At 37.2% G+C, this 20,706-nt stretch overlaps 4 protein-coding genes and 1 long non-coding RNA gene across 8 annotated transcripts; 4 read left to right on the plus strand and 1 right to left on the minus strand.

The window, feature by feature from the left end:
- Positions 1–24: 24 nt before the first annotated feature.
- Positions 25–8,150, plus strand: LOC104735706 (valine--tRNA ligase, chloroplastic/mitochondrial 2). Of its 2 annotated transcripts, XM_087481381.1 has the most exons (28): positions 25–385; positions 528–612; positions 726–852; positions 1,114–1,197; positions 1,454–1,548; positions 1,778–1,869; positions 2,083–2,136; positions 2,235–2,287; positions 2,366–2,427; positions 2,775–2,850; positions 2,992–3,075; positions 3,332–3,480; positions 3,589–3,706; positions 3,790–3,906; positions 4,047–4,267; positions 4,473–4,562; positions 4,787–4,898; positions 5,156–5,266; positions 5,382–5,519; positions 5,899–5,949; positions 6,036–6,148; positions 6,222–6,369; positions 6,688–6,792; positions 6,908–7,009; positions 7,110–7,182; positions 7,303–7,469; positions 7,570–7,715; positions 7,839–8,150. In XM_087481381.1, the coding sequence occupies exons 1-27, from the start codon at positions 211–213 to the stop codon at positions 7,696–7,698; spliced, it is 2,931 nt and encodes a 976-aa protein (XP_087337507.1). In that variant the 5' UTR covers positions 25–210; the 3' UTR covers positions 7,699–7,715; positions 7,839–8,150. The 2 variants fall into 2 exon arrangements, with proteins under 2 accessions (XP_087337507.1, XP_010453835.2); XM_010455533.3 differs by having other exon boundaries at positions 7,570–8,150.
- LOC104735707 (myosin-binding protein 3-like) lies at positions 7,575–11,296 on the plus strand. Of its 2 annotated transcripts, XM_087481382.1 has the most exons (4): positions 7,575–7,715; positions 8,723–9,574; positions 9,670–9,741; positions 9,834–11,296. In XM_087481382.1, exons 2-4 carry the CDS (start codon positions 8,749–8,751, stop codon positions 10,997–10,999), a joined length of 2,064 nt encoding a protein of 687 aa, XP_087337508.1. In that variant the 5' UTR covers positions 7,575–7,715; positions 8,723–8,748; the 3' UTR covers positions 11,000–11,296. The 2 variants fall into 2 exon arrangements, with proteins under 2 accessions (XP_087337508.1, XP_010453837.1); XM_010455535.2 differs by lacking the exon at positions 7,575–7,715 and having other exon boundaries at positions 8,708–9,574.
- A 2,170-nt stretch (positions 11,297–13,466) lies between these two features.
- On the plus strand, positions 13,467–17,086 carry LOC104735708 (WEB family protein At5g16730, chloroplastic). The gene is made up of 3 exons (XM_087481383.1): positions 13,467–13,957; positions 14,229–14,466; positions 14,568–17,086. Exons 1-3 carry the CDS (start codon positions 13,941–13,943, stop codon positions 16,896–16,898), a joined length of 2,586 nt encoding a protein of 861 aa, XP_087337509.1. The 5' UTR covers positions 13,467–13,940; the 3' UTR covers positions 16,899–17,086.
- On the minus strand, positions 17,055–20,061 carry LOC104735710 (amino acid transporter AVT1H-like). The gene is made up of 3 exons (XM_087481384.1): positions 19,803–20,061; positions 18,968–19,572; positions 17,055–17,616 (listed from the first exon to the last, which is right to left on the minus strand). The coding sequence occupies exons 1-3, from the start codon at positions 19,954–19,956 to the stop codon at positions 17,131–17,133; spliced, it is 1,245 nt and encodes a 414-aa protein (XP_087337510.1). The 5' UTR covers positions 19,957–20,061; the 3' UTR covers positions 17,055–17,130.
- LOC147929251 (uncharacterized) lies at positions 18,110–19,659 on the plus strand. 2 transcript variants are annotated; one of them, XR_015578031.1, is made up of 3 exons: positions 18,110–18,249; positions 18,755–18,822; positions 18,912–19,659. It is a non-coding gene; the product is annotated as an uncharacterized LOC147929251 (long non-coding RNA). The 2 variants fall into 2 exon arrangements; XR_015578030.1 differs by lacking the exon at positions 18,110–18,249 and having other exon boundaries at positions 18,685–18,822.
- Positions 20,062–20,706: the final 645 nt, after the last annotated feature.

A 20,706-nucleotide genomic window follows, 5' to 3' on the forward strand; every position in this document is an offset into this window, starting at 1 on the left:
CGATGATGTTTGCAAATAGACCCATTAAAAACGGCAACAATTACAGAATTGCCCTTCCGTCATCCATTCATTCCCTCCTCCTCCTGCTTAAACCCCATTTTCCTCAGCAGCTTATCTCTCTTTTTTTTTCTTTTTTTTTTTTCTGGGAATTTCAAATTTTGGTCTCGACGCCCCCAGATTTTCTCGGGAATCTGTCGGGCAAAATCTGCCATGATTCTTCAAACGGCTTTATCTCTACCTACGCCTACTACTACTACTAGTACTCTGTTATCTCCCAGCTGTCCTCACCAGCTCAACACTCTCTTCTTCACTCACCGACGCCGTCGATTAATTTCCCCGTCCCGCTTAAATTCAAGTTTCTCGAAACGTAGATTCTCTTCATCTGGTACGAAATCTGTTTCCCATCCATGGCTTTTGAAGACATAACTGCGATATGAGCAATTGTGTATATTCGTATAATCGTATGTATGAACACTTCCCTTCAATTTCAGTAGTAGTTTACTCGATTTTCCTCTTTGGTATTTTAGTTGCTGCGTCAGGAAATGATGTGTTTACTTCACCTGAGACATCCAAGACCTTTGATTTTTCCTCGGAAGAGAAAATATACAAATGGTACTTTTTATTCTGCTGATGATTTTTGGAATTATGAGTTTGGATATTTGTAATGTACGAATGGGAGCATGGATTTTTGTGATTTATTCTGATGATATTTGGGCATTGTTTAGGTGGGAGTCGCAAGGGTACTTCAAACCAAGTTTTGACAAAGGAGGCAGCCCTTTTGTGATACCAATGCCACCTCCTAATGTTACTGGTTCTCTCCACATGGGCCATGCTATGTTTGTCACTCTTGAGGTTGTTGGATTCCGTATTCAGATAAATTCACAGTCATTTGGGTATTCAGTTTTATGTTCCTATTTTCATTTAAGCCTCCTAGTTTGTTCATCTTGCTTTTACCTCGTATATGTATGCATATATGTGCAGTTTTTTTAGGCACTTCCACTGTTCTTTAAGTTGTCTTGAAAGATTATTTAGTAATGCCATGTGTTTTTTTTTGTGTGCATGTGCTGTGTTAGGCTATGGTTTTGCTATTCTCATCACATTTTGTTTTGACAGGATATTATGGTTCGATACAATAGGATGAAAGGTAGGCCAACACTGTGGCTTCCTGGGACCGATCATGCTGGTATTGCCACTCAGGTTCATTTTCCACTTCATTGTTCAAGTTTTGCGTGGTATTTGTATTAATGTTTGCGTGTGTTTTCTTTGTGCTCACTATGATTTCTTACATCTTGCTTCTTCCCACTCCATTTGAACTCTTTCCTACAGCAATCTCCTACATTTTCTTTATTAAAAAGTCCGTTTCTTGTAGAACATAGTTTGTTGATATATGATATTTCCATTGTTTGGTGAATGTCTCTGCAATATTTTACTGAACCTACTATATATTTTACAGTTGGTCGTGGAAAAGATGCTAGCGTCAGAAGGCATTAAGAGGGTGGATTTAGGTAGAGATGAGTTTACCAAAAGAGTCTGGGAATGGAAGAAGAAGTATGCTATCTCGTCACTGCTATGAATTAATTCAAAAGATCTGATTTCAAAAAAAAAACTGTCTGAGAAAGATATGTAGTATTTTAAGCAAGAGAAGATTCCTATAAATTTCTTTTATTTGAGTAAAATGATGGTCCTATACCATTCCAAAGGCCAATGCTGTCATTAAAAGATTAAATCCACTGTATTTGTATCTGATATATTAAGGGTTTTGTGTGGCTTTTCTCAGGTATGGCGGAACCATCACAAATCAGATTAAAAGACTGGGTGCTTCTTGTGATTGGAGTAGAGAACGCTTCACTCTCGATGAGCAATTGAGTCGTAAGGCATCTTTCTATAGTATCCGTATCTTCTAGATGGGGATTTTAATTTGACCTTATATGATTTAAAGTGGTATCTTAGAATTCAAAATCTTCAGCAAGTAAAAATATTATCCAGTTTTTAGGTGGTTCATAAAGTTTCTCGTTGCTCTTATTTTTACACCTTGAATTTATACTGTATATTCCTTGATTCTCTTTTACCCGCAATTTGTAGGAGCTGTGGTCGAGGCTTTTGTGAAGCTTCATGACAAGGGGTTGATATATCAAGGTAAGCTAATTTGTATTTTGGTTTCTGTTGTCTTATCTTTAAGTAGAGATGTGCTATACTCATACGACGTTTGATGATTTTGGCATTATGTTTTCCAGGATCTTACATGGTCAACTGGTCCCCTAATTTACAAACTGCTGTTTCAGACTTGGTGTGTGATGTATCTTATCTAATACTCTTGTTTGATTACTTTTTTTCTTTCTAGAAGTGACTGTATTGTTCTTACCAGGAAGTAGAATATTCAGAGGAACCTGGGTTTCTATACCATATTAAATACCGTGTAGCTGGAAGGTACTGTTCAACTACCAGTACTAACTTTACTTTTCCTTCGACTCAGTATTTTATGAACCCTGATACAGTATATAGCAAAATGATGTGAAAAGATAACCTCTTCTCACATCAATTTGATAATTCTCTGCAATTTAAAGAGTTCGTAGAAGCATGATTTGAAAACGTATCTTACCGAGGCTTTAGATTAAGTGGTATGATCATTAAAACTTTTGGAACACAACGTTGGGTCTGTAAGAGTTGCTTCGGCAGTAGTTAACCTTAAATTGTGCTAGTAAAATTTCTTGGAATATTAGTGACTACCTTTGTTCTGTTTATGGAAATGGCTTATCTGATATTTCCTTGTACAGTCCTGATTTTCTTACTATAGCAACGACTCGTCCAGAGACATTGTTTGGTGACGTGGCCCTTGCCGTGCATCCTGAGGTTGGTGGTGAATTTTGTTTATTTTCATTGATATTAGGATATCGGGAATCAAAGATGGCAATATCGAAGTATGTTTGACGTGTTTTAAAGTTTTGGGTATTGTTTGAATTAATGTTGTGAAATGTATTTGGCATCTGCCAGGATGATCGTTATGCAAAGTATGTTGGTGAGACAGCTATTGTACCTATGACATATGGCCGTCATGTCCCAATTATTTCTGATAAGGTAAACTCATCTACTGCTTGTGCACTCTTTTTGATGTCTTTTAGGATCAAATATCTCTTTCTAAGTTCAACAAGGAAAAGGCTGCAGTTGTTTTTCTTTGCTATTCTTCATGCTTTTCTCATCAGTACTTTTTGCCGGGAAACTTCTAAGTTCTAGTGTTCTAGTTACTTAAAAGCAAGAAACTGAAGTTACCTCATAGTATTTGCTATGCTATTCTTCATGCATTTCTCATCAGTATCTTTTTGTACCTTGTCAGTATGTTGATAAGGATTTTGGTACTGGTGTTCTGAAGATAAGTCCTGGGCATGATCACAATGATTATCTTCTTGCAAGAAAGCTAGGTCTCCCCATTCTGAATGTGATGAACAAGGATGCAACACTAAATGACGTTGCTGGCTTGTTTTGGTAACATTTTGTTGTAAACTTATATGCTAGCTGCATTCAACATTATGAAATGAAATACCCTTAGGTTACATAACGTCCATGGTGCCTTAACATACCTCGTATTTTCAGTGGACTTGACCGGTTTGAGGTAAGGGAGAAACTATGGGCAGATCTTGAGGAGACAGGTTTAGCTGTTAAGAAGGAGCCTCATACTTTACGAGTTCCGAGATCTCAGCGTGGTGGAGAAGTATTTTTCTACTGACCCAGTAGTATTATTTTTCCAGTTCTTTGGATCATATATATTCTCATGCAAGGTTTAACTGGTGTTAGGTTATTGAGCCACTTGTAAGCAAACAATGGTTTGTCCACATGGATCCTTTAGCTGAGAAGGCTCTTCTTGCTGTTGAAAACAAAGAACTTACCATCATACCTGAGAGATTTGAGAAGGTATGCAAGCGACCTGTTGTGTGTTATTAGTTACTGAGCTGGTATCTGTTTTTTTGTCCTCTCAGTTTGGCATATTCGATTTTTGATTGTTTACACTGCTTACTTCTGCGTTTGCTTATATATCCTGTCACCCCTTGCAGATATACAATCACTGGCTGACAAATATTAAGGATTGGTGCATAAGCCGGCAGCTGTGGTGGGGGCATCGCATACCAGTTTGGTATGTGGTTGGAAAGGATTGCGAAGAGGACTACATAGTTGCTAAAAATGCTGAAGAAGCCCTTGAGAAAGCCCATGAGAAGTATGGAAAAGATGTTGAAATATATCAGGATCCAGATGTTCTTGACACCTGGTTTTCCAGGTTAGTTTCTCAGTTAGATTTATTTGGAGATTACTTTTCTTCTGTGTGTCTATAGTTTAATTATGCGAAAGTTTCACACAATGGATTAGTGCTTTACCTTTAAAGAATATATCTGCAGCTGAACATATTTTCCTGAAACCCGTACCTTTAAAGAGTATTAGTGTTTTTGCAGTTATACTTTACCCTAAGATGTTTTTTTCTGCAGCTCATTGTGGCCATTCAGCACTCTTGGCTGGCCTGATGTATCAGCGAAGGATTTCAATAACTTCTACCCTACAAATATGTTAGAAACAGGGTATATTCTTCTTTCTTGTCGATCAGGAAAACAATGGCTGCTACTATCAGGGCTAGTGTTAATTGTCGACCCTGCACTAGTAAGAAAAAAATTTAGGAACTGTTACCAAAAACTGATGTCTAAATTAAGTAAATCTTGTAAAGAAAATGCGCTTTAGTTGCCATTTGCGTCTTTGAAACTCCCAATACTTCCTTTACATAACTACTGTCATTTTGTTTGGACAGGCATGACATACTATTTTTCTGGGTAGCAAGAATGGTTATGATGGGAATAGAATTTACAGGGACCGTTCCATTTTCTCATGTCTACCTTCACGGACTTATACGGGACTCTCAAGTAAGTTTAATGTTTTTTTCTTTTTTTTCTTTTCGAGATGAGGTAACTACTCAAACCTTGATCATTGAGGCTTCTCATATCATTACCTCTCACTTCTCCCTTTATGCTATTTAAATGTTAATGACTTCTAGGATTTTCATTTAAGGGGACACTTGTATTCACGTTCATGGGCTGTTAGCCCATTTTAACATCACTGTCTCTGAACGTGACGTTCTGTATATCTCCATTTAGTTAATCAGATTATTTGAAATTTTCAGGGGAGAAAAATGTCAAAATCTCTGGGGAATGTGATTGATCCGCTTGACACAATCAAAGATTTTGGCACTGACGCTCTGAGATTTACGATCGCACTAGGAACTGCTGGTCAGGTTTGATCTCTACTGTGTTGAGGCATCTGAACCACAATTTTTGAAAGGTTTACATTAAGATGTCATATTTATGTCTATATTACTTTCTATGCTTTCCCCTTTACCTTTTTGTTAGGATCTGAACTTATCTACTGAGAGATTAACTGCAAATAAAGCATTCACCAACAAACTATGGAATGCTGGAAAGTTTGTGCTGCATAGTCTGCCTAGTCTAAGTGATACATCTGCTTGGGAGAATTTGCTGGCCCTCAAGGTTTGCTTGCTTATCCATCTCCACTTGAAAGTATAAGGAAATTGTGGTACATTTTTCCTTTTAGTGACAGACTAAGTATGGTATAAAGTCGAAACTCATATAATAAGCGTTTAAGACTATTTTTTGTGTCAAGAAGGGTTCATGGACCATAAAAGTCTCAGAAAAAAAAACGAGGTAGCTTTAAATATAGGAGATTCGTCAGACCTCTTTCGTGGAGTTTTTCCTTTTACATACCTTTTGCCATAACTTAAAACAATTGTAGAATCGCATCACAAGTGATTAGCTACCTTAGGCTGCTCACTTACCATCGAGTTTTTGTGACATTTCACAATGTTTATAGTAAAAAATTTCTAACCATTAGCTTCTTTTCTTTTGACAGTTGGACAAAGAGGAAACCTTACTTAGTTTACCCTTGCCTGAATGTTGGGCGGTATAATATTTTAATCCTGAAGTTATCAAATAGTATCAATCTGCCTACCAGTCTACCACCTTATCTTCTTTTTGCATTATTTTCAGGTGTCAAAACTCCATATTCTCATTGATTCCGTCACAGCAAGCTATGAGAAGTTGTTCTTTGGGGATGTAGGAAGAGAAACATATGATTTCTTTTGGAGTGACTTTGCTGATTGGTATCAATACGTGATCTCTTAACAACCAATACATGTTTCTTGGTCTTAATTGACTGACTAGTCTACTCTAAAGGTATATTGAAGCCAGCAAATCTCGACTGTATGGATCTGGAGGCAATTCAGTTTCTGTAGCTTCTCAGGCAGTTTTGTTATATGTCTTCGAGAATATACTTAAGCTGTTGCATCCATTTATGCCGTTTGTAACCGAGGATCTATGGCAGGTAACATGCTCTCAGTTTTGCTATCTGTGTATTTCATTTCGATTAGTTGGCCCTTCACCATTTACTTGGCCAACTGCACCTGGGCTGACTTTTCCATATACCTAAGAGTTTTTGTATGCTCATTGGACGATTTTTAACCAATGCATGCTTAAGCTGTTATCTTTGAGTTTTTCTTTGGTACTGTTGCTTTGTTTCTGAATTCTGAGGATGATGTGAAAGGACTAAAAACTTAGTTATATGTTGTTCCTACTTTGGTACTGCTATAAAAATTGATTTCAGCTTCACGAAACTAGATTCTAAATGCATTTGTATTTACAGGCACTTCCCTACAGGAAAGAAGCGCTCATTGTGTCTCCATGGCCACAAAATTCACTTCCAAGGAATGTTGAATCAATAAAAAGATTTGAGAATTTACAAGCTCTGGTCAGTATGAATTTCTGCCTTTATATATCCTGCTAACCTCCAACAGAACCATACCTAAAAGATTCATAATCAGAAGTTCAGAAAATGTTGACACACTGCATGTTAAATCATACAGACTAGAGCAATTCGAAATGCACGAGCAGAGTATTCAGTGGAACCGGTAAAGCGTATATCTGCCTCAGTTGTTGGAAGTGCAGAAGTTATTGAATATATTTCGGTCAGTAACTTATTCCTTCCTAATTGTTACGAATAAAGGTTTATTGATTTGCCTTATGTTTCCTTATTAGAAGCTGTACATGTCTTTTCTGTTGCTGCAGAAAGAGAAGGAGGTGCTAGCTCTTCTATCAAGGCTTGACTTAAACAACGTCCATTTTACCAATGTCCCTCCTGGTATATAATAATCTTTAGTCCAATTTGCTCTCTTCGTTTCATCTTATCTCAGTTATTTACATTTTTGCGGATTCGCTCCAACTCGTGGTCAAAATAAAACTCTACTGGTTGGTTCTTCAGGTGATGCAAATCTCTCAGTCCACCTTGTAGCCAGTGAAGGACTAGAGGCATATCTACCTCTTGCCGCCATGGTGGATATATCTTCTGAAGTCCAACGCATATCCAAACGTCTCTCCAAGATGCAAACTGAATACGACGCCCTCGTAACTCGCCTCAGTTCACCAAAGGTATACCATTACCATTTACCATGAAAAGAATCTTTAAGCTTATTACATAGCGGTGCAGGGTTTTGAACTGCTTGTTTGACATGATTTTGAAACACGGTAGTTTGTGGAGAAAGCTCCAGAAGAAGTGGTGAGAGGCGTAAAGGAGCAAGCAGAAGAACTAGAAGAGAAGATAAAGCTGACCAAAGCTAGGCTTGATTTTCTCAAGTCTACTTCTTTAGTGTCTCAGTAAATTAAAAAATCTCTCAGGTAATTATTATATACTCTCGCGTTTTGACCCGGCGCATAACTTTTAGTGATGATCGATCATTTGAAGCTCTCTGAGGCTATTGTCAATTTACCCATAACTACAATCAATTTTTCGTTTTTTAGGGACCCCAAATTTAGCTTCAATATCTACTACCCCCAGAAATAATCAATTGTCAACTTTTTTATTAGTGTCCTACTGTCGGGTCCATAATGCCTAAAAGCATGAACAGTTTTCAAGTAAAACGTGGGTAATTTTAGTGTTTGTTGGTTGTACTACTGCTACAATTGTATTTAATTTTATATAGCTTCACCAACAAAAAAATGTGTATTAAAAAACTTTCAACGATTAAATTAGGTGTATTCGGTTTGGTTTGGAGTAATTAAAAGTTTTTTTTTAGGAAAATTTTAGAATGGTTTGTTCTTCGGTTCCGATGATAATTTGGTTTGTCTGTGTAATGCAGTTTCATTTGACAAAAGAGAATACTAAAAAAGAAAAAATTAATGACAGGAAAAAATAAGTAATAACCCCATACCATACCTAAAAGCAAAAGAGGCAATCCTCACTTTAAAATATTTTTTTCCTTTTTCCTTTTATTATGTTTCTTTTGACAGCCAATTCATCATCACGCTTTCTCTTTTTGGCCTTTCAACAATTCCCTAATTCAACTTTCGGAAAGAAATAAATAAATCGTTGATCACATAACCAACCGTGAACTAAGTCACTGTATAATGATGATTATTGAAGTTTTCTAGTATAATACAAAAACACAACATTACTGTTCGGAAAATTACTCATTAACATCTGAATTATCAACATATATACTTATTATACACATGCTTTTAAGAGAAAACGAAGTTGTTGAGGTAGAAAAACTTATTCCGGTTTAGTTTTTAATTTCGGTTCAGATCAAAACCAAATTTAAAGTAGACAAAGACAGCGTAGTTAGCGCATGTTACCCGACAACATCATTCTCACTCTCTCTTCTCTTCTCTCTCTCTTCTCTCAGCGAAGGAAGCAGAGGAGCCAAAATCAATGGCGGCCAACAATTTCGCGACGAAGCTAAGCAGAAACACAAACAGAATCACAGTGATCTTGGTCTACGCATTCCTCGAATGGCTTCTCATGTTCTTTATCTTCCTCAATTCCCTTTTCACTTACTTTATCGTCAGATTCGCTTCTTTCTTCGGCCTTAAGCAAGTTTGCCTTCTCTGCCCTAAGCTAGATCGAATCTTCGAGCGAAACTCAGAAAACAGATTCACTTACTACAGAGAGCTCTTATGTGAAAATCACGTCGCGGAGCTGGCTAGTCTCAGTTTTTGCAAAACTCACGGGAAAACATCCGAATCGGCGAACTTGTGCTCAGATTGCTCAAATCGTGAAGAAGAAAGGAGCAACATTGGTTTAGGGTTTTGCACATGTTGTCAGAAGAGCTTGGCTGAAAAACCCTACCCTAATTACTTGCTTATCAAGTCATCAATTTGGGGGAAAACTCTGGGAAGGGATGGAGAAAACGGAGGATTGATCTTAGAGATGATAGATGATGAGAAATTTTTTGGAGATGGGTTTGAGGTAGAGAGAGAACCCTATCCCTTAGGGCCGTTCTTCAGAGGTAAAGCAGAAGAAGAAGGGAAGAGACAAGAGCTGCAGCAAAATGGTGAAGTGATTTCAGATGTTGAGAGCTATGGTTTAAGCCTGAGAGAAGTATCTGAGGAGGATGGTTTAAGATCTATCATCAGCAATATTAATTCTCCCGGGAACGAAGAGGAGATCCCTGAAGCTAAATCAAGGGTTTCAGAGGATGAACAAAGGGATGATGACACTAGCAATGTTGAGACACATGGGAAAGATCAAATTTCAGGTAAGAGTGAGAATTCATAAACCCAAAGTCTGAACATTTATTTTTGTTTGTCACATGGGTTTTAAATATTCCTCAATTTTGTGATTAAACAACAGTTCTTGTGGAAGAAAAAGAAGAAGAAGGAGCAAATTTGTTGGCTGACCAGTTTGAGAGCAAGAATTTCACTGGTAAGCAAAAAGAATGAAGCTTTTGTTATGGAATATATAGAAGGTCTTGTGGAGCTTTAAGTCTGAATATATAGAGTTTTTTCCTTTCATAGGTAGCCAAAATGAAGAAGAAGAAGAAGAAGATAGAGAAGAAAATACTAAGGAGCTTGATCCGGAAACTCCAACTTCAGTCAGTACTTTATTCAACAAGAAACTTCTTTTTCTTGCCAGAAATGAGTATGCAGGTGATGAAAGTGTATTAGTGAGTGAGATGGACGGTGGTGATCCTTTAAAGACCATTGAAAGACTGAGAGAGACTGTGAGAGCAGAACAAGAAGCATTAAGAGATTTATATGCAGAGCTGGAAGAAGAAAGAAGCGCGTCTGCAATATCGGCTAACCAGACTATGGCCATGATCACGAGGCTACAAGAAGAGAAAGCGAAAGTTCAGATGGAGGCTTTGCAGTATCAGAGAATGATGGAGGAGCAGGCCGAGTATGATCAAGAAGCCTTGCAGCTGCTGAATCATTTGATGGTGAAACGAGAGAAAGAGAAGGAACAACTCCAGAGAGAACTTGAGGTTTACCGAGAGAAGGTTTTGGAGTATGAATCGAAAGCTACGAACAAAATCACAATTACAAAAAACAATGGTGAGGCTGCTGATGATGATGGGAAAAAGGAGGAGAATGGTGAAGAGGATACTTCTTCTGAGACCGATGTGGATTTGGAGAAGATAACTTTGGATTGTGTACAACATATGAGCATCCTTGGTGAATCTTTATCAGAGTTTGAAGAAGAGAGGCTAGTGATTTTGGATCAGCTTAGGGTGTTAGAGGACAGGCTAGTAACAATGCAGGACAATGATCAGTCAGCTGAGGATCCAAAATTTTCAGGAGAATTTAGCAATAGTTATGATCAAGAAGAGAGTTATAGTGAACATGAAGGACAAACAATGGCATCAATGGCAAAGAGTCTGCTACCTCTTCTAGACTCAGCAGAGAATGAATCAGAAGACGGGTATCAAGAACTAGCGGAGTCCGTTGAAAAGAACTTTGGTTCGGAAAGCGAGAAGCTAGAGATCATCAAACAAGTTGATAGTGTCTATGAGAGGTTACAGGTGCTGGAAACAGATGGAGAGTTTCTGAAAAACTGTATGAGTTCGGCGAAGAAAGGTGACAAAGGAACAGATATTCTCAAAGATATTTTGCAACATCTCCGCGATCTTAGAACCATTGAACTCACTGACACAATCGAAAACCAGACGACAGAGGAAGATTGATGGTTATTTACAAGAATTATGAACTCTTTTTCACCATTATTTATTCAGACAGGTTTCAAGAACTGGAATCAATGTCTTGCACTGCTCAATGGAGAGGATCTGAGGATTACAGAAATTCTCAGATGTTTCTTGTTTGTGTTTTTGTTGTTGTTTGGAGTAGCTAAAGGATTCTCACTAGTCCTATATTGGATTTGTATCTGTCATGTAAATTGTATTGTGTTTCTTGTAGTTTGAGAGTTTTCAGTTCCAGAAAAATGGGGAAATAATTATTTTTTAATATAAATGAAATATTCATGATAGATTAGTTCCACAGGCACATAGCCACATACATACAAGTGGTTCATTCTTCAACATTCTTAAAACTTAATAAGAGATTGCAGAAGACATATTGCTAGAAAACAGAATTGTAACCTAACAATATATATGAAGTAAGACCATTTGCCTCATTATACATTGCACTCGTTTCGCAAGGCCATCATCGTTCATTTTGCTAAACAAGCCGTAGGCCTTTGAGGCATTCATTTAGTGACATCAGACATTAATAGTTCGGCCTTAGGACATTGGTGGCCAAGAGAGTTACACTTATGAGACATGGTTTTTATAAATGAAAGAAAATTTCCCCTGCAGCAAAATGCAGATTTTAAAGAACATGGGCTAAAAAAACAGATTTGCATTTCCCTAAAATGTCATTTGTTTAGTCTAACTAAGTACATTACTAGTAACATATCTAACTACAAGCACCACACATGTGGGTGCAATGATCAATCTCGTTGTAAATAAAAGACCCCTCCAAAAGGAAGAACATGTAAAGTGGAAGTTGTTATGCTATATATTCTTATGACTCTTGTGTAAAATTCAATGTCACCTAAAATAGTTTTAAAAAACTGAAAATATAAACAAATTAAGTCAAGAACCTGATATATGTCATCATAACATACCCTAGAATTATGTTAACTTCCCAAGGTAGTTGTTTAGTTTACTTTAATCAAGTAACCCTTTAATTAAACTTAAAATGCAATTCCTCCTTTGTCAATCAAAACTCAAAAGAGTGGTTATATAATGGCATGTATAAAAAAAATCAACATACGTACTGTAATTATTTAGTATAAATTTCCATTAGTGTTTTTTTTTTGGTCTCACGAAATGTATTTAAATCCGAGCTAGGAAACCATAAAAATGAACTTCAACTAATGAATAGAATATATTATTTTAAATGATTTCATGCATATGCTGATTTAACAACATATGCTTAAGAGTTGCCGTATAAAACACCACATTGCTTCAAGTAGAATAATGTTGAGTTCGCATAAACGTCATGATTATACTTTAGGAAGATAAAGGCATCATTTTAGTCTCTCATCGCTCATGTGTTCCTTACCATTGGTCACATGCTCATTTTACTTTTGCATTCCTAATAATAAGATGTAAAACCTAGTAGGTGGTATCATAAAAGAAAAGATGATGACAATAATGCGATGGTTATTGTTCTTCTGGAGTGAATGAAGTGTATAGTTTTCTTACCAACTTCTTCATGTACAAAACAAATCATTGAACTATACCAAACATTTTCTAAAAAAGTTATGCCAAGGTGTGATTTAATTAGATTTATTTTCTTATTTATGAACACGCATTCATATATATATATATATACCAACCGTATATTTCAATTGTGAATAATAATAATAATAATAATAATAATAATAATAATAATAATAATAATAATAATAATAATAATAAATTAGAGATGAGACGCCCAACGTTGACAAAATTAAAAAAATGTAGGTCTGGGCGTTCAGATATCGGATCGAATTCGGTTCGGATTTTTTGGATTTCGGATTTTTTGGATATTGACTCTAACATCCATTCGAGTATTTATAAAATTCGGTTCGGTTTCGGTTCGAATAATTTGGATTTCGGATCGGTTCGGATATAGTTGTCGATAACCAAAAGTTATTGGACAATGTTTTATTGGAATACTTTTTAATCTTATTGTACCCAAATAACCATCCTAATGGAGTATTAAAACAAAAAAGGATAGAAATTAAGTAAATGACAAAGTTCTCATAGAACCATACAAATACATAAAAAATATGAGGCATATCTATCGGAATATCATACTATTTCTTATATGTTCGGTTATATTTGGATATCTATTGGATATCGGTTTGGATTAGATAAAATCCGATATCCAAAATAATGAAACCCAAGAACCAATCGATTATTTCCTTAATATCGGTTCGATTTTAATCCACTTACTTCGATTTGAATACAATTCGGATTTTATGCTGAGGCCTAAAAAAGGTTGGCCGAAGGATAAGAGCCGTAGATCTCTCTCACTTTTGTAGCAGCAATGATATGAACATCAACAACAGCCGTGACGGTAGTTTCACTGTCAGTTTGATTGGACTACTAAAGGTGAAGTGTGTGGGGTCACTTTCGTCAGTTTACCAACCTTCACGTTCTTTACTTTTTTTTTTTTTTTTTTTTTTGTAAAAATAACTTAATGAAGTTAGAAATTATTAGTGGGGTTTCTTTTTTTATTTATTTTGCTTTTTCTGTACATCGGATCGGTAGGAGAATCCTACTCTTATTTTAATTTTTACAATATTATTTATTATTATTATTTTATAGAAAGCTTTTTTTTAAAAAAAAAAAAAAAGAAAAAAAAAGGGAGGAGTAGTGAGGCCACTCTGGAGACAGACAACTAAACCACACCTGCCATTATCATTCTCCGTTACTTCTTTACTTGGATCCTTCCCCCTTTTTCCTTATTTCCACCGATTCGAATCATTTGTCTCTCTCTCTTTCTTGATCTAAATTCCTAAAAAATACAGTCCCAATTTCAGCAAAATCATCGATCGAAGTTCTGATTTTCAAACATTTTTTTTTTTTTTTGTAATCGATCAACTGAGCGCGGCGGTGGTGACGGCGATCAGCGGCTATGGCTTCCAAGACTAAGTAAGAGAGTCTTCTTCTTACTCTGTTTTGTTTTTTTTTTTTATATATAAAAACTTGGGATAGATATATCTTTTTTAGTAGATTCAGATCTGATTGACAGGAAAAAAGACAAGTTACTATTTTGAGAAATTTTCAATGATCGAGAGATTTTTTTTTTTTTTTTTAAGATCTAACTTTTAATATTTTTTCCCCTAATTTTGCGGCAATTTTAATTCTTTGAGCAATTGTGTGCTGAGATCTGACTTGTGTTGTTGTCTTTTGTTGGGAACAGAACTAGTTTGTCAGAAACTAGTACTACTACTACTACACCGGGGAAATCATCACCTGCAACTCCAAGAGTATCAAAATTGACTAGTACCAGCAGGAACGCATTCAATAAATCCGATACTAATAATAGTAATTCTCCATCTACTACTACTCCACATTCACGCCTTTCACTTGATCGCTCTTCCCCACATTCCAAGTCTTCTACTGAGCGACGCTCCCCAAAGGTTCCTACTCCTCCCGAGGTACTATTCTGCTTAATGTTTTTTTTTATCTTGGACCTGCTTAATGTTTTTTTTTTTTTTTTTTTTGATAACATAAGTTTTGTTTTCTAACGAATTCGCAGAAAACTCAATCGCGGATAGTGGTGAAAGGATCAGAAACGCAGAACCGGTTGAGTCAAATCAAGGAAGATTTGAAGAAAGCCAACGAGAGGATAACTTCATTGGAGAAGGAAAAATCCAAAGCACTTGATGAACTCAAAGAAGCTAAAAAAGAGGCTGAAGAAGCGGCTGTGAAGCTGGACGACGCTTTAAAAGCTCAGAAACATGTCGAGGAGAATTCTGAGATCGAGAAGTTTCAGGCTGTTGAGGCAGGGATCGAGGCTGTTCAGAACAGTGAAGAAGAATTGAAGAAGGAGCTAGAGAGTCTCAAGAACCAGCATGCTTCCGATTCCGCTGCTCTTGTTTCGATTAGACAGGAGCTTGAGAAGATCAACGAAGAACTGGCTTTGGCCAATGATGCTAAGACTAAGGCCCTGAGCCAAGCTGATGATGCTAGTAAGACTGCTGATATCCATGCTGAGAAAGTTGACATCTTGTCTTCGGAGTTGACTCGGTTGAAAGCTTTGCTTGATTCAACCCGAGAAAAGACTGCTATTTCAGGGAACGAGATGGTTGCCAAGCTTGAAGACGAGGTTGTGGTTTTGAAAAGAAATCTTGAGAAAGCGAGAGGTTTCGAAGCAGAGGTTCAAGAAAAAGAGATGATCATCGAGAAGCTTAATGTTGATCTAGAAGCTGCTAAGATGGCAGAGTCTTATGCACGCAACTTGTCTGACGAGTGGCAGAGCAAAGCCAAAGAAGTGGAGGAACAGCTTGTAGAAGCTAACAAGTTGGAGAGATCTGCTTCTGTATCTTTGGAATCTGTGATGAAACAGCTTGAAGGAAGCAATGATAAATTGCATGACATGGAAACTGAAATCACTGAACTTAAGGAGAAGATCGTGACATTGGAGTCGACAATTGCTAGTCAGAAGGAGGATCTTGAGGAATCCGAGCAACGGTTGGGCAGTGCAGAAGAAGAATTCTCTAAAGTTGAAAGAGAAGTAGAGAGTTTGAAGAGTGAGCTTGAAACTATGGAGGAGGAGAAGAATCGGGCTTTAAAGAAGGAGCAAGATGCTACTTCCAGAGTTCAAAGGCTCTCGGAAGAGAAAAGTAAGCTCTTATCAGATCTAGAGAGCTCAAAAGAGGAAGAGGAGAAGAGTAAGAAAGCAATGGAGAGTTTAGCTTCGGCGTTGCATGAAGTTTCAAGCGAAGGAAGGGAGTTGAAAGAGAAGTTGTTGAGTCAAGGCGATCACGAGTATGAAACACAAATAGATGACTTGAAGTTGGTGATTAAAGCAACCAACGAGAAGTACGAGAATATGCTTGATGAGGCAAGACATGAGATAGATGTTCTTGTTAGTGCAGTCGAACAAACTAAGAAACATTTTGAGAGCTCAAAGAAGGACTGGGAGATGAAAGAAGCCAATTTGGTGAATTACGTGAAGAAAATGGAAGAAGAAGTTGCTTCGATGGGGAAAGAAATGAATAGGTTGGATAACTTGCTGAAGAGAACCGAGGAAGAAGCTGATGCAGCCTGGAAGAAAGAAGCTCAGACGAAAGACAGTTTAAAAGAAGTGGAAGAAGAGGTCATTTATCTTCAGGGAACTCTCGGGGAAGCAAAAGCTGAAAGCATGAAGCTAAAGGAGAATCTGTTGGATAAAGAAACTGAGTTTCAAAACGTCATCCACGAAAACGAGGATCTGAGAGCGAAGGAGGATGTTTCTCTGAAGAAGATCGAGGAGTTATCGAAGTTACTCGAGGAAGCAACATTGGCCAAGAAGCAACCGGAAGAAGAGAATGGTGAGCTCAGTGAGAGCGAAAAAGACTATGATTTGCTACCAAAAGTGGTTGAGTTTTCTTCTGAGAACGGTCATAGAAGTGTAGAAGAGAAATCATCTAAAGTAGAAGAAACCCTCAATCACGAAGCTTCTTCACAAGAGCAGGTCAGCAATGGCATTGGCAATGGAAACAGCAATGGCAACGGTATGGAGGAGAAAGAAGTGAATGGAAAACCCGAGGCAGAAACAGAGAAGAAGGAGAAGAAACAAGAATCACCAGATGATGACAAAGATGATTCTGTTGAAGTTATATTCAAAATGTGGGAAAGTTGCCAAATCGAGAAGAAAGAAGCTTTCCCCGAAAAGAAATCAGAACTAGAGTCTCAAGAGGAAGAAGAAGATTCAAGCAAAATCGATGCAAGCGACAAAACCTCAACAGAGAACATCGATGAAACCGGAAACGCTTTAAATACAGAAGATCAGCTCATGATGGAGAAGAAGATCAAGAAGAAGAAGACTTTACTTGGTAAAGTTGGGAATCTTCTCAAGAAGAAAGCACCCGTAAACCAGAAATAACAAACTCTTCGAGAGGTAAGGAACAAAAAAAAAGTAAGTCTTATATGTAAAACATATATCTGTATACCCTTTTTTTTATTTCATCAGTGTTCTTTATATATATAATTTGTTGGTTCTTGATCATTCTTTCTTCTTTTCGAACAATGTTTTCCCATCTTTGTTTATAAAGGTTTGTGTTTTTTCATTTATTCCGAAACTTTTATAACTAACCGCAACAACAAACAAAAACCGCTCAACCTCCATGAACACGAACGAGTTCCTTCACAAGCAACTTTGATGATTCAAATGATCCAAGAACTCCAAGAACACACAAGAGAACAACAAACCCGAGATTGGCGGCTCTTGTGAGTTTCGACATCCCATCCCAGCAAATCTTCAAGTAGAAAGCAGACGGCAATGTCACAGCGATTGTGATGCTAACCAATGAGCCCGAGAGCCCATAAGACCACCGCCGAAGACCACGAGCCACGAGCTTGGTGCGATCGTTCATGGTAGGAGGAAGGCTACGGTCCAGCTGGATGGCTAAAGGAGCGAACTCTAAGGCGTATTTGGTCATCGGGGTTAGTACAGTGGCCCAGAGAGCTATCTTGGTAACTAGTAAATGTTTTGGAAGACTGAGGGTGATTTGGGGATTTACGCTTGGTCCGAACATCTTTGCTCCTGTGATTGCTAGTGCAGTGTATAGAGCCGTCACCGAAGCGAAGCTTACGATCGATACCTACGTATTCAAATTTGCACATGCAATGGATTAGGTATTATATAAGGCAAGAGTTATAACACTATATACTACACATTTTTTTGTCAAATATTTCGGAAAGTAAAAATTAAGTTGGGTATATTGAAAAATTGCAATTTATTCCCAAAATGAGAGGCATAACTCTTTTGATTTTTTTTTTCTTGGTAATTTCAAATAGAAAATAAGCTTGAATATTTTGTTATACAATTACATTTTAAACCTATGACTGTACATATACCTTATACTATATACATTTTGTTAGAGCATGGGCATTGGTCCGTCTTTCGTCCATCCTACATAATTAAAAGGATTAATTTAAATCGAAGTCATAGAAAAATGAAAGATACGTTCCTACAAACGGGGCATTTTTTATGCGTCCCTCATAACACGTGTTTTTCTGTAATAGGTTGTTGTTTTATGGGTAGGGTGAGAGAAAAAAAACTCGATGTATCGTTTCATTTTTTCTCTCAAACTCTCTCTCTTCACTCTCTCAGTATCGCGACGGCGATTTTTTTTGCAAAGGGCGATCGTCTCCATCAAAGTGAAGATTTTGTAACGCGAAGGCGTATCTGTTGTATCATCTTCCAAAATATCCGCCGTTTCCAATTGTAAGAGGTTTGTGTTGTAAATTCGAATCCGATTTTGATGTATTCTAGATTTAGGGTTTTTATGATGTATTCTCGATTTAGGGTTAAGGGAAATTGTTTGGGGGATTCGATAGATTAGGGAAATTGTTTGTGGGATTCGATAGATTAGGAAAATTCTTTGTGGGATTCGATAGATTAGGGAAATTCTTTGTGGGATTCGATTTAGGGTTTATGATGTATTCGCGATTTAGAGTTTTGGGAAATTGTTTGGATAGTTTACTATGTGTTTTTAGATATATGTTCTCTCTGATTTTTGTTTCGATTTAGGGTATTGGATTATGTTTTGGATATCGATGGTCTGAGTGTGTCATTTTTTGTTATAATTAGGTTTTTGGTTTATGTTTATGGGTTTAGCTAGTTGACTGTCCGAGTTTATGGCTTTGTCTATTAAGATTGTTGTCAGCTTGTATTGATTATGTGGATTCTTTTATGCTAAACCGAGTATAACCTTGCAATTGTTTGTTTTTCATGAGTTTCCTCATCGTCACCTGAAGAAAGCCACACATAACGGGAAGCAATAGCAACAATCATCGAGTAAGAGGTAAATAATCAATTCCTTTAGCTACAGATATATCCATATATTGTTGTTTGGTGGACTCGGTTTTGTAATTGCTGTGGTTGTCTTTGTAGTGGTCGTTGTGGTTGTCTTTGTGAATTTGGTAAATTCATGGACATATCAAACGTACCTTTGTGAATTTGGAGGGATCTTTCATGGAAGTGTATAGATTAGGAAACACGATGTGTCCACCGAAACCGAACAAATAGATTCCCGAAACCGTCGGAATATTCCCTAACCGGAGCGCCGGAATCCTCCCATCATCAATAACGCCTCCAAACACGGCAGTGTAAACCACCGAACCAAATATAATAGCCGACATAAGAATCCCACCGGAAGAAAGAAAAGAGATCGAAGATAAATCTCTAATCCAGAGGCTCGGCAAGGCGATAGCCACCGCGACAGCCGTCAGCTTTGCAGCCGGGAAATGACCGTTGCTATGGTGACTAAAAGTGGCGGGAAAAGCGGCGGAGATGTTGTCGTGGAGGGAGATAGTGTAAGAAACTAAGGCCATGAAGATTTCGAGGTAGATGAAGAGGGAGGCGATGAGGCGGCCGTGGCGACCGAATGCTGAGTGGCCTACGTCGGAGTAGGATTTGGATTTGGGGTTGCGGCGGAGACAGTTTCCGAGGATGTGGGAAGTGTAAGTGGTGAGGATTCCGAATGATATGAGGAGGAAGATTGAGATCCAACCGCCGCTTTCCACGGCGTATGGCATTGATAGTTGGCCTAGTCCTGTGTGTTACCGGTGAAAGTTTAATTAGTAATTAAAACATGTTTATATAGTTTATACCATTAATAAGAAATAGAAACTTCCTATAACACTTGTGTACAACACACTCACACACTTATATAGTCATGTGGAACTCCCAATATATCATGTCTAGTTAGTTATTTATCAAAATAGCTAGCTCACATGCAAATGTATCAATTGACATGATGCACCATAATATTAAAATACGTACCAATGAGCATACCAACCATGTTGACAACAGAGTGAAGAAATGAACTATTTTCAGAAGCCTCCAACAGCACCAACTCTTTAACCCCGGTTTCGAGCTCACATTCACACCCTTTATTTTCCTCAACACACGCAACACAGATCTTCGTTCCCGGCATGTTTCTACTACGTATGCAGTTCGTTACTAGCTAGCTAACGTATACTTCACTGATGAGATATGTTTTTTGATGTGTAGGAGAAAGTGGGAGTGTAGCTGCTATTTGTAGAGGAAGAGTAGGTGCACTGTACAGTGAAGAATTTATAGATAAAAGATGTACAGTGAAGAGTTTCTAGTTAAAATATATATAAATGATAATGACTTGATTATACAATATTATTGTTTCGTATATTCGTTGGCCTTCCAATGGAATTGGAAAGTGGTTTTTTTTTTTGTTGTTGGATGTTTAGCATATTAGTTAGGAGGAATCACATCATACGTTGGGAATTCCAGACGCCATACGTCATACATTTTTAAGTGAATCATGAGTGCTGGTAATAGTATATGGTAGTATGATACTAATTTACTAGGTTTTTCTTCTTCGATATTTTATCAGCAATATGTTTGTTGTGAATCAAACTAGGTGGTACTTGAGAACCCCACGCATTATTAAGACAACGTTTTTCATAAAACTTAAAAACTAGGTGCTAGAGTTTAGAATATTGGTTGTTAACATTTTCTATTTATAGGGAATACAAATTAATTAAAGATATATTAGAAGAATATATAGAGGGGATACGAATAGAATATATGTTTTTGAATTCTTTTGTTCATGTCAGTAATATCCTGACGTTATTTTCTAACCCATATATTATTAATAATCCAAAAATGATGGTAGATATCAGAAAGAGGTTAAGATTGAATCTGATTG

This window comes from Camelina sativa, chromosome 13 (genome assembly GCF_030686135.1).
Source record: "Camelina sativa cultivar CO46 ecotype springtype chromosome 13, ASM3068613v1".
NCBI lineage: Eukaryota > Viridiplantae > Streptophyta > Magnoliopsida > Brassicales > Brassicaceae > Camelina > Camelina sativa.